The following is a 13,650-nucleotide window of genomic DNA, read 5'->3' as shown; positions in this document are numbered from 1 at the left end:
AGCATTGCTCACAGCTTGTGTGGCAGCTCCGTGCTCCGGGGCTGCTCTGACGTCAGAACCACACAGACTTTCCCACGTGAGCTCGTTTTGCCGCTCTGCCGTCTCTGGGCTCTTCCACACGCCTCCTCCTGCTTCCTGTGGGGGAACCAGGTCCCCCTTACCCTGTCCTTTGGTTATTTGTCCCACTTTTCTCTTTCAGAGGGCCGCTGCCAGGGTGACAAGTCAATGTTCTGTAGGATGGAAGTCTTGTCTCGCTATTGCTCCATCCCAGGCTACCAGAAGCTGTGCTGCAAGTCTTGTAACCTGCACGACAACCTCACCGAGGTGGACGACGGGGCCGAGCCGCCACCCGGGAAGCTCAACGACATTGAAGAGCTCATGCCCACCCTCCTGGTGCCCACCCTCGTCATGGAGGTGCAGCCTGCGCCAGGCACGCCCCCGCGGGCGCCCCTCAATGCCTCCAGCACCAACAGCACCGAGGACCACCCAGACACCAACGCTGTCGACGTGCCCTACAAAATCAGCGGCCTGGACGAGGAGGTCCAGCCGCCCAACCTGATCCCGCGACGACCGAGCCCGTACGAAAAGACCAGAAACCAGAGAATCCAAGAGCTCATTGATGAGATGAGGAAGAAAGAGATGCTCGGGAAGTTCTAATAAAATGGAAAGATAGCATCCATAGCATTTTTTTTCCCCTTGCTTATAGATATATTCCATGGGATGGCAAATCGTGGAGATGAAGGAAAAAATTCTGATTCCAAAAGGGTTTTGAGAAAACAGAGAGGGAGAGTGACATAAACATCTATGCATATGGTTGTGAGCATGTGGCAGCCAGCTTCACACGTGTGTTTGTGCCCCAGCTCCGGAATGTTCTAAGTCTCCATGCTGGGGCCGCGTGGAGGGTGGAGAGGAATATAGAGGTTCTGCGAGCGCCATCAGTGGGGGGGGGGCAGGAGGCTAACTCAGAGAGAGGAGACACGTGTCCCCGAGTTCCTGAGCATCTTCCTTTCCTTGGCCGTGACCACCCTTCTGGAGCCGCGGGACGTTTCCTACCTGCCTCCAGACTGAGGCACGAGCCCCATGGGGACTCCTAGGAGAAACAGTGATTTATTTGCTAATCGACCCATCACTAAGATGCGCACGATGGAGGCCGTGAACTTGAATGCCAATGACTCCAAGGGCCAGGCAGGTGGTGAGGATGAGCGTGGCTGCCTGCTGGGGACCGCGACTGACCTGAGAGGCGCACCGTGCTAGAGCTGCTTGCGGGCTCTGGCCGTTGCTGCCTCTGGGGGGGCCGGCCCCTGCTGCCAGATAATGTGCTTTCAGTAGCAGTCTAGCTTTGCCTGCGAAAATCCTCAATCCTTAAACTTCAACTCAGAATGTCGGGGGGTCTGGAAGGTCTGTTAGAGTCTAGAACCCCCAGGCTGCAGCCTCTGGTCTCCAGGCCTGGCCGGATGCAGCCTCTCGGAGGAAGGACTTCAGAAAAGCCACCTGGCCCATTGGGTGCTCATGCCCGGTGTTCGACTCAGCCCAGACTGAGCTGTGAAGCTGTCCGCTCCTTCCCGGGAAGGTACTGGGACTTGATAGATCTAAACAGTGGGCCACATTTCCTCCAGGAGGAGACAGAGGGGTGCACTCCAGGCTCTCCCAGGCCTCTCTTGTCTCCGTGAACCTTGGCCCGTGTGCAAGGCCCATGACTCTCCCAATGGGGTGGAAGGGGGTGCTGCCACCACGGTGGCCGTGCTTGGGGTTCTGAGATGGGGTTCTGCAAGCTCAGGTTGCCTCCTGAAGACCAGCTTTGCTTGTGGGGGTGGCCTTGCCCTGTCTAGCCCTGGGGATCCCCCTTCTGTGCCTTGGAAGCCCCAGCAGGGACCTGTGAGATCTGGCCTCCAATGGAAAGCACAAGGTGGGAGGTGGGGAGAACCTGCTTTATCTTTGGCCATTCCCAAACTTCTACAACTTCTGTTTTCGGCAGAATGGTGCTTTATGAGCAAGATGTGAATGAGAGAGAAACAGGAAGGGAGTGGGCATGGACGGGGAGGACGGCGGCTAATTTTTACCCCTCCCTGCATGGATATTTTGTGAACATGTAGCCTCAACTTCCCCAAGTTACAAGACCCAGGGGCACTTTAGCTGCTTAGCTGGGCCTGGCCTCACACATAATTCTTAAGCTTTCTGTGTCTAGGAAAGTTCTAGAGCCTTTGTATTCTCACCAGTCATAGATTTTAGAGAGCTCTTTCCGGTTTAACTCCCCATTCTGTGGATGGGAACACTGAGGTTCAGGATAATACCATGATGGCTACTTTATACTGAGTTGGAGGTGCTAAGCAGGTTTGTCTGATCCGTGCATGAGTGTGGGTGTGTGTCTGTGTGTGATCTAAGGGACAAAGTGAGGGTGTAGGAACCAGAGAAAACGCTATCTGGGATAGCGTTCCCACTGGGTGATAGCTAACTTCGAGTCACCCCCACCTGGCCTGGCGGCCTCCCTCCCCTCTGCCATCGCATCCCCCACATACTAATGCATGTCCTGGTGTCTCAACGGAGCTTGCTTGCTCTTAAGAAGCAAACTGGAGGATACTATCTCTCATAGTATCACTTCTTTTAACAGATGTGGTCTACAGCACTTTTGCAATTCTGTCTCTCTCTGATCAGGAAATGGATGCCTCACCTTTCCCTACTGGTTGAACCCATGGTGCTATTCACGGGCTGAAGGACTGGGCAGTTCTTGCTTGGGTCTACCCTGGAATAAAAGGGCGCTCAGGGTGACTGACCCTACCCAGAGAGTATTACTCAGTTTACCCAGCCTGGGGGGCCTCAGGATGGAAACACTCCATCCCCAGATCCCAGCGAAGCAGGGCTGCTTGTCTTGGGGGCTGGAAGGCTTCAGGGAGAAGCCCCAGGTGGGACATACCCAGGGTTACCTGTCTTCTTCTGGAAGGAGAGAGATGCCCTCTGGGAACTGTAGGCCAGCATGGCCACCGTCCCATAGATCATACTCAGTGCCTGGGGCCATATAGCCACAGAGCTCTCTAGAACCCGATGGTCCTCGGAGGTCTCTCTGTCTAAGGAACACAGGGTTTACCAGACTCTGAGGGACTGCTGATCCCCACTGAGCTCAGGACCGGTGGGAGAGCCAACTTAGCAACAGTCCTGAGCTTCCAGAGCTTCCGTGTCTGGAGGCCCCTGCAGCTGGAGGCTGAGGAGGTTTTCTAGCTGAGGTTCTGGAGCACCATTGTCGAGACTCAGAGCTCTCTGTTTGCGGCTTCAGAAAATTGTGTTTGTGGGGAGACTCCTGCTGGGGTTGGGGACCTGGCTCTCTGATCTCCTTTTGGAAAACCCATGGAATTTCCTGTATAATCCTTCTGTTTGTATTTTAAGGTTGTTTGTTTGTTTGGCGTCTATAAATGGTGCTCAGCAGCATTCCTTCGAGATGAAGCCTGAGGACTCTGTACCCCTAAATGCCAGGCAGCCGCCACAGGAATCATCATGGTGCTGAACTCAAATCACATCATTTTATCTTACTGATCACAGCCATCGACACATTTGTTTTCTGTATAGAAAATTTGGCTTCTTGATTTTATAACTTATTAAAGTCAAAATGTCTGTGTTTTTGCACATCATGCCTATGTTTGTGTGTTACCTTGAGCATGCCACCCCCATCCTCAGCCTGAACTGGGCCAGGGGGAAGGATGTGCTGCCCTCGTGAGGCCACGGGGTGGGCGCGGGCTGCACCAGGGGCACCGAGCCACGGCTGCTAAGTCGGGACCCTGTGAAAGGCTAGGGGCACCCAGAAGGACGGGTCCCTCTCCCAGATCCCCTATCCAGGAGGCACCACTTAGCCCGTAGCTTCCAAGTTAACCTTTAGTTCCAGGAGAAGATGCAGAATCCCCTGACTCCAACTCCTCCCTGATTATGACTCCTTCTCTCCTATAATTAGGGTTCCGAGAAAACTCACTAGATGCTGAATTAAATCTGAATTTCAGAGAAACAACAAATAACGTTTTAGTATAAAATTGGGACACACTTGGGGTGCTACGTGGCTCAGTCATTGAGCATCCGACTCTTGATTTCAGCTGAGGTCACGATCTCAAGGTCGGGGGATGGAGCCCTGTGTGGGGCTCCATGCTGGGCGTGGAGACTGCTTGAGTTTCTCTCTCTCTGCCTCTCACTACCACTCACTCTCACTCTCTCTCTCTCTTAAAAAAAAATTGGGGACACACTTATACTAAAAAATTATTTGGTGTTTCTTTGTAGTTCAAATTTAACTGAGAGTCCTAAGTTTTTATTTGCTAAATGTGGTAACCTCCCACCCCCTAATCAGTATTCCACCTTTAAAGACAAGCCCATTCTCTCTGGCCCTCTTTGATATTCGCAGGTGTTGGGGGAGGGAGGGAGGGATGTTGAAAGAAGAGATTTCTCCTAATGCCCCCAGCCACGGAGGAGGCAGGCACACCATGAGTGCACAGTGCTGGGGAGAGGGGGCAATCCTACGAATTCGTCCTCAGGTTGGAGGTGGCTTTGGAATGCATAGGATTTCTCATCCTGTTCTTCATTGTAACTTGTGTTGACTCCATTGTTATGGGCAGCTAGTCCTTTATAACAGGGGAGAGGAATGTGGGATGGGTGTGAGTGTGTGTATCAGGAGTGGGGGCAAAGTGGAGTTGGGTGAGCAGAACTGACTGAACCTAGGTATTTGCAAAGGTATAGAAGGATAGGCAGGCAAGGAAGGGCCCATCTGTGCTTTCTGAAGGATGCTGATTAATGCTTAGGAGGGGCAAATGCTCACATTACAGAGGTATTGGCCCCCACTCCTTCCTCTGCACCCCACATCAGCTCCTGACTCCCAGGCATTGAGCAGCCATGCACGGTCATAGTCGATGGCTTATGCCCTACTGTGCATCCTTAGCCCAGGGGAACACAATACACCCCCACTGAGAAGCCATGTGGCCAGTATCCTCTGCACTTCATGCCACACTGCTTCTTCACTGCCCTGAAGTTAGATGCTCCCATGATTTTATATCCAAATATTCATATGCCCACGCCACATCATGCAGACATCCTAGAGGGTCTTTCTTACACTCTCCACTCTGGTACACAGAAGTTTTCACATCCCCTCATGGCAAGTGGAGACAACAAACAGGGACCAGGAAGTGTTTGCCTTTCAGAATGAGATGTCCACCCTGTTCTCTGTGAGGGCTCCCCCAAGGGACTAGCCTGAAACACACATAGAAGATACACAAAGACACTGCCTCAGTGCATCGGGGTGACCACTGCCTTGGTTCAACTAAGGGTCTTCTGGTTTCCTTAAGTGAACACTTAGATCACTGACTTTCAACCTTTTTTTTTTTTTAATTCTATGCATTTTGTGACTATACGTTTTCCTCTAAGCACAGCATTAGCTAGACCCAGCAAGTTTTGATATTTCAAACATTTATTATCATTCCATTCCAAATATTTTCTAACGTCCATTGTGACTCCTTTGACCTAATAGTTGCTTCAAAACATGTTGCTTAATTTCCAAACATTAGGGGATACTCTAGTTATGGATTGTTACAGATTTCCAGCTATTTTATTGTGGTCAGAAAACATTTTCTGGGAGATTTCAACCCTCTGAAATTTGTTGAAGCTGGTTTTATGGCCTAGGATGTGGTTTTTCTTTTTTTCTTTTTAAAGATTTTATTTATTTATTTGACAGAGAGAGACACAGCGAGAGAGGGAACACAAGCAGGGGGAGAGGGAGAAGCAGACTCCCCGCCGAGCAGGGAGCCCGATGCAGGACTCGATCCCAGGACCCTGGGACCATGACCTGAGCCGAAGGCAGTCGCTTAACCAACTGAGCCACCCAGGCGCCCTAGGATGTGGTTTTTCTAAACATTGCACCTGTATTTGAGAAGAATTTGTAACTGGAAGTTGTTGGATACAGTATTCTATAAATGTCCATGTGTCAAAGTTGTTATTCAAATATTTTATATTTTGATTTTTTTTGTCTTTTTGTTCTAATTATGTAATAGAAAGTTGTTTTAATACCTCTCACCAATTGTGGATTTTTCTATTTCTCCTTGCAGCTTTATTGATTTTTACCCTTCTTAAAAAGAAGAAGAAGAAGAAGCCATTTTACTATTTTGAGGCCACATTAATGGAGCATACAAATTTTTAATTGTATTTCTTCTTGGTAACATTTTCCCTCGTCTTTAGGAATTAACAGATGTTATTTCCAGCATTCATTTCTGTCTTGAAACGCCCCCCCCCCCAATGTTAGTATAGCTATGTCAGCTTTTAGTTAGCGGTTGCACAATGTAAATTCTTCCTTTCTTTCACTCTCTGCAATGCGTCCCCACGCACATGGTAACAACTTGTCCAAGGCCTTAGTGACTGCAGAGACTGAGGACTGCATCTGGGGAGTCATCTGTCACAGAGCAAGGATTCAAATAAGCAGCCAGAAGCAGGCTCAGGAGCAAACACTGACAAACCCCGTCACCAGCCCAGAGGAGAGATGCAACCTTGGAACGAGAATGGTGACTGGGTGACAGGTGAATGTGCTGTGCTCCACACCATCTTGGGGTGGTTCGGTCCTGGAGGAATGCCGAGACGTGAGCAGGTCTGACTACTGGGTTTAGAAGGAACAGAGCTCCACCTCTGTGGGCATCACAGAGGACACACAGACCCCAGAGAAATACCACCTTGCTCCTAAGAGCTCAAGGTCATCCAGTAACCCAGAAGCAGTGATTGAATTGAGATTCTTCTTGTTTTCTCATACAGGCCTTTTATGGCTATACATTTGCCCTCGTGTGCTACTTTAGCTGCACTCTATAAATTAGCTGATATGTTGTATTTCCATTTGCACTCAGTTCAGATATTTTCTAATTTCACCTATAAGTTCTTCTTTGGCCCATGGGTTATTTAAAAGTGTTTTTTTTTTTTTTTAATTTTCCAAATATGTGGGTACTTACCAATTTTTTCTTTCTGTTGTGGATTCTTCTAATTGAATTTTAATGTGGCCAGAAACCCCATACTTTGCATTATTTCAATCCTTTTAAATGTATTGAGACATTTTTATGGCCTTGTATGTGGTCACACGCATTGGACAATGGTGCATGTTCTGCTGTGGCTGAGTGGGGTGTTGAGCAGATGTCAGTTATGTTGAAGTGGTTGATAATGCTGTCTAAGTCTTCTAGTGGCTATGGTTCACCTCTCTGAACTCGATCCACTCCCCACTGGCGGCTGAGGCTTTCTAAACAGGCTCTTAGCTATTTGGTGCATTCAAGAGTTTTGTTTCTCTTGCTCAATCTGTTATTTTCAGTAGGATGTTTGGCCTGAATTATCCAATCTGACAACTCTGGGATGCCATTTATCAAAGTTTAATTCAGAGTTGTCTATTTCTATCTGTTGGAATTGGACTAGGTATCATTTCTAGTAACGTGGCAACCTTTTAACAAAGGTTTGAGCTCAGCAGTGGAAGAGACTAGAATCAAAGCCTTTAAATTCCTGACAAAGTGCCCAAATATAACAGTTCCTTCCCTGTTTCTAAAACACTTTAAACTACAATGTTTATAATATAAAGGGCTATAATTCTATGTAGATAGTTAGCTTTTGATTTTTAGGCAAAAAACATTACTGGATAGAGAAGGATCATGATATAAATATAAAGCCATAACAGTTCAATTAATCAGGTTAGTATATCTGAAGTTGTCATAATCTCAAGGAGAAATTGGCAAAGGCTCCACCCTAGAGAGGTGTGTACATATGTATCTGAATACGGTTGGTTACTTCTGCTTTGCTGAAAACACAAAATAAAAAGTGAAGCCACATAACTGGGGTAAGATACTTGCAAACCACTTATTTGATAAGACATTTATAGACTATACAAAAACTCTTGAGTGTTGGGCACCTGGTGGTGCAGGTGGTTGCGTGCCTGACTCTTGGTTTCAGCTCATGTCATGATCTCAGGGTCTTGAGATCGACCCCCCACATTGGAGTCCGCTTAGGATTCTCTCTCCTTCTTCCTATGCCCCTCCTGCTTGTGCTCGCTCTCTCTCTAAAAATAAATAAATAAATCTATTTAAAAAAAACTCTTGACCTTCAGCTTTAAACAAAGAAACCCCCCAAATGGGCAAAGATTTGAATAGACACTTCACTAAAAAAGATGAATGGATGATGGCAAATAAGTATATGAAAGATGATCAAAATCATTAAAGAAAGGCTTTTTAAAACCACCATGAGACAACATTACCAACCTGTTAGTATGATTAAAATGAAAAAAACAAAAAACAAAAAAAACAAACCACCCCTGACAATACCCAGTTGCTGGTGAGGGTGTGGTGGAATGGGAGCTCGGATACGCTGGTGCCTGGTAAATCAAAATGGAAACATCACAGTTAGACAAACAGTTTGGTAGCCTCCTCTAAAGTTAACCATTCACTTTCCACATGACCTAGCAATTCTGTTCATAGGGATTTAACCAATAAATTTTTTTAAAAAATACACACACACACACACACATAAATGGAACAGAAGATCTAAGACCAAGAAGATCTAAGACAAAAGATATAATATATGCATAATGGGAATATCAGAAGAGGAAGGGAAAAATGGAGAAGAAATATTGAAGCAATAATGCCTTCTCGATTTTCTCTTCAATATTCTCAATTTTCCAAAATCAAATGACAGACACCAAATCACAGATCAAGGAAGTTCAGAGAACAGCAACAGAATCAATACCCCAAAATCTAACACCTAGGCAAATCTTGTTCAAACTGCGAAAAACCAACAGAAAAGAGAAAAATCTTGGCACCAGCCAGAATGGAGGAGAAATCCCTTACTTATAGAGGAACAATAAAATTTACATCTGACTTCTCACAACAAACTAGGAAAACAAGAAGAGTGGAGTGAAATATTTAAAGTCTTGAAAGAAAAAAAACCCCACCAATCTAAATTCTGTATTCAGTGAAATTATCCTTTAAAAGTGAAGGAGAAATAGACTTTTGCAGACAAACAAATATTGGGGGAATTTGTCACCAGTAGACCTGCCTCACACAAAATGTTAAAAGAAGTTCTTCAGAGAGGAGGAAAGTGATAAAGGTCAGAAATTCAGATCTTCATAACAAAAAGAAGAATGGCAGAGAATGAAGGTAAAATAAGGTCTTGTGTTTTTCTTACTTAATCTGATAGGTAACCTAAGTAAGAAGAGCAGCAGTGTGTTGAGAGTTTATAGCATATGGATATAAGTGAATTAATGGGCAGCAAAGTCATAAGGGATGGGAGAGCAAGAAGGAGAATACTCTCTTTTAAGGTCCCTGCACTGCGTGCAAAGCGGCAGAGTATTATCTGCAAGTGGACATACATTAGTCGTATATGGATATTGCAAACTCTAGGGCAACCACTAAAATGGTTTTAAACAGAAGTATAACTGATATGCTAAGAGAGGAGAGAAAGTGGAATCATATAAAATGCTCAGTTAAAATCAGAGAAGGCAGAAAAAGAAAGGGAAAATAAAATAAGAAATAAAGAATTGTGCAATGAATAGCAGAGCGTTACAAACATGGTAGATATTAACCCAGTTATACCGATAATCACTTTCAATGGCGCCCCAAACAATGCACTTCTAAATAACGCATGCATCAAAGAAAAAGTCTAAAGAAAAAATGAAAGTATTTTTAACTAAGGGAAAGTAAAAATACAACTTATCAAAATCTGTGGGATGCAGTAAAAGAAGTGATTACAGGGAAAATTATAGCATATATTAGAAAAGAAGAAAGAGGGCGCCTGGGTGGCTCAGTTGGTTGAGGACTGCCTTCGGCTCAGGTCATGATCCTGGAGTCCCTGGATCGAGTCCCGCATCGGGCTTCCTGCTCGGCAGGGAGTCTGCTTCTCCCTCTGACCCTCCCCTCTCTCCTGTGCTCTCTCTCATTCTCTCTCTCAAATAAATAAATAAAATCTTAAAAAAAAAAAAAAAAGAAAGAGCTAAATTTACAACAATCTAAAGTTTTACCTAAGGAAACCAGAGAAAGAGAGTAATATAAGCTTAGATTGCAGAAGAAAAATAATAAAAACTGGAACAGAAATCAGTAAAATTAAAAGCACGAAATGAAAGAAAATTAACAAAACCAAAAGCTGGCTCTTTGAAAATTGATAAACTTCTGGCCAAACTAAGCAAGAAAAAAAAAGAGAGGAGATCCAACATTCCTGCTCTCAAGGCAATAATGGAGGGAATATCTGAAGATAAAAACTGGAGTATCTCAACACAGCGTAATTTCTTCACAAAAACTAAAATATGAAAATGAGGCTGCGGAGCCAAAGTAAGTTTCTGAGTGGATCATTTTTTAGCTAAGCAAGGAAATCTGTTTACTGATGGTAAGTTAATTAAATTTAATTAAATTAAATGGTCACAGCAGCCAGAGAAATATGTCCAAAGACTTGCTTAAGCCTTCCAGTGGAACAGTCATTCAAAGGGTTGAGGACACTGTGAGCAATATCAGTAGTCAATTAAAGAATAAGGTCGATGATTTTAAGTGATTTCCTTTGGTTTTTGATGAGTCAGCAGATGTTAATGCTTCTGCTTGGTTGGTGTTTATTTGATGAGTCAATGCTGAGTTTAAAAATGATGGAAGAATTAGCCTCTGTAAATAGTCTGTGTGAATAACTACAAGCAAGAATATTCTTAAAGACATTGAAAAAAACATTCATTGAGGATAACCCAAAGTGGAGTCACTAAGTGCTCCAGTGGACTTGAACATGTGAGGTATATAAAACATGTGAAGCACAGAAAGAGGCTTAGTCGAACAAATTTACAAAGCTTGTGAAAAACGTAAGGTGTCTTACACCTGCGCTTATTCACACAGGAAATACTGGAGTCTGTCCTGATGTATCGAGCAAGTAGTGTCCATAGTGACCTTCATCTGCCCTTGTGGACTTAACTGTCGTCAGTTCCATGAATTTTCTCTTTTGGAAATAGAAGCTGATTATCCTGACTTGCTCGGCTCTGCAGCAGCTCAATGACTTAGCAGTAGTAAAAGTTTTATTGCCATTTTTAAAAGTCAAGGCTGAGAGTGGAATTTTCCTGAGTGAGAACTGTGTTTAACTACTGTTAATAAACATGGGGTGGCTTTGGAAATTAGCTTTTGCTGCAAACTTAATAAATATTTCTTAATAAATTCAGCTGAAAATTCAATTTTGACATACTGTCAAAATTTAAAATGGAAAGTGCCATCTCCATTCCCATAAATATTTCCTGCAGACACAGAGTCTGAGCACAAACTTCAGTTCTAGCAGGATTTTTTGGATCTCAATGCAAGTGCAATGGAAATTTCCATGTTCCAAAATCCATTTAACAGTACAATGGAGGAGCATCCCCTTGACATCTCATTGGAAATGATTAATCTGAAATGTAATGATACACTAATGGGAAAATATCAAAAGAACAATATAATGAAATTTTTTTTTTTTGAGAGAGAGAGAGTTGAGGGGGGCAGAAGGAGAGGGAGAGAGAGAATCTTAAGCAGACTCCACGCCCAGTGCAGAGCCCTATGTGGGGCTCGATCTCATGACCCTGAGATCATGAACTGAGCCAAAATCAGGAGTTGGATGCTAAACCAACTGAGCCACCCAGGCGCCCCAGAATAATCTGATGAAATTCTATAAATGACTTGCAAGCAGTGAGTATGCTCAATTCTGCTCATATGCTCAAAAACTAGTATCAGAATTTAACAATGCCTATCCGTGTGAAAGCACATTTTCAAAGATGAAATATTCAAAATGTCATTACAGATCAGCAGATCTGTCTTATTATTAACAGATAAGCATTGGCAGATTTTTTGTGACTTTGTTGAGATAGAATTCACACACCATACACTTCACCCATTTAAAGTGTCCAACCTGATGCTTTTTTATATTTACAGTTGCACAGCCATTAGCACAATCCATTTTAGAACATCTTCATCACCCAAGAAGAAACTCCATAGCCAGAAGTCCCACTTGCCCCAACCCTCCAAGCCCGATTCTGAACATTACATATAAACAGAACTACGTGGTCTGTGGTCTTTTGCGCCCAGCTTCCTTACTTAGCACAATGCTTTCAAGATCCGTCCATGTAGTGGTATTTCTCAGTGTTTCATTTCTTTTCATTACCAGATTGTATTCCATTGTCTGACACTACTACACGTATTTAGCCATTTGTCAGTTGATGACCACTGGTTTGTTTCCACTTTTGACTATTGTGCATAATGCTATAAACATTTTGTGTACAAGTTATTATATAGATGTGTGTTTTTATTTCTCCTGGGTATATACTTGGGAATGGCATTGCTGAGTCATAGAGGAACTCTATACTTAACCTTTTTAGTAAATGCCAGATTATTTTCCAAAGAGGCTGGGCTATTTTGTACTCCCACTAGTAGTGTATGAGGGTTCCAATTTTCCTACATCCTTGTCAACATTTTTAATCTCTTTTTTATTCTAGCCATCTTAATGGGTGCGAAGTGGTATCTCCTTATGGTTTTGATTTACATTTCTTTGATGGTTAATGAGGATGAGTATCTTTTCATGTGTTTCTTTTGCCATCTGTGTATCTTCTTGGGAGAAATGTCTGTTCAGATACTTTGCCCACTTTTTTTTTTTGGTTTGTCTTTTTATTATTGAGTAGTTAGTAGTTCTTTATGTGTTCTAGATAGTACATTATCAGATATATGATTTGCAAGATTTCTCTCCCATTCTGTGGATTGTCTTTTTACTTTCTGGATGGTGGCCTTTGGTCCACAAAAGTTTTTAATTTTGATGATGTCCAATTTATACATATTTTTCTTTTCTTGTTTGTTATTTTGGTGTCATATCTATGAAATCATTGCCTATCCAAGGTCACAAAGACTTATGCCTAAATTTTCTTCTAAGAATTTTATCATTTTAGTTCTTGCCTTATGTCTTTAATCCACTTTGAGTTTATTTTTCTATATGGTGGGGTAGGGGTCCAACTTTATTCTTTTGCATCTAAGTGTCCCAGCATCAATTGTTGAAAGATGATTTGTTCCCATTGGATTATGTTGGTAAGGTCCATTTTAAGGATAGGGAATACTAACTTTAAACAAAATAGTTATCCCCCTACCCCCAGAAAAGATTTCTAGTCTCAGTAGTAGGCCTGTACTACAAAAAAAAAAAAAAAAAAAAAAAAAAGAATTACTCAATTGTTGTATTTTGATTTTCATCGTTAAAAATGTATGGAAATTTCTTTCTTGCCTACATAACATCCTTGATCTTGCCTCTTGGTCCACAAAGCCTAAAATGTTTACTATCTACCCCTCCAAATTTGCAGACTATAGAGACATTCTATAGGGCTCAAATTAATGCATAACTTTTAAGTCATTATTGAAATAAATGTCTCATGACCATTTCAGAAACAACCCATTTCAATACAACCCACCATAAATTCTTGCGACGATGTAAGTGTAGCTCCTTATAGCGCAGCTCTCACAGCTACTGTTTTGGAGCCTCAGCTGCAGAGCCAACCATGTTCCAGAGCAAGAGGAGGGTATTTCACAGGGGTAGAGCTCAGGATGAAGACACAGCTGCTCTGCTTGGGACAGCCTGTCACCCTATACTTTCTGCTGTGCTGGGATCCCAGACCCAGGACGGGTACAGGGGAGGCTGCCTTTCTTTTCCTCT

At 43.5% G+C, this 13,650-nt stretch overlaps 1 protein-coding gene across 4 annotated transcripts in view; it reads left to right on the top strand.

Moving 5' to 3' along the window:
- The window catches only part of ADAMTS2 (ADAM metallopeptidase with thrombospondin type 1 motif 2), a 224,063-nt gene extending 220,443 nt beyond the window's left edge, over window positions 1-3,620 (top strand). For all 4 annotated transcript variants that reach the window (XM_064595754.1, XM_064595755.1, XM_064595753.1 and 1 more), the window contains one exon: window positions 200-3,620. In XM_064595754.1, coding sequence (XP_064451824.1) covers window positions 200-657 — 458 coding nt within the window. In that variant the 3' untranslated portion in view covers window positions 658-3,620. The remainder of the gene's footprint in view (window positions 1-199) is intronic.
- Window positions 3,621-13,650: the final 10,030 nt, after the last annotated feature.

Source organism: Mirounga angustirostris, unplaced genomic scaffold (genome assembly GCF_029215605.1).
Source record: "Mirounga angustirostris isolate CCGP_5_RB_7025 unplaced genomic scaffold, mMirAng1.0.hap1 SCAF_7, whole genome shotgun sequence".
NCBI classification, from domain to species: domain Eukaryota; kingdom Metazoa; phylum Chordata; class Mammalia; order Carnivora; family Phocidae; genus Mirounga; species Mirounga angustirostris.
Note: the sequence above shows the minus strand (reverse complement) of the source record. Positions and strands in the feature narration are given on the sequence as shown.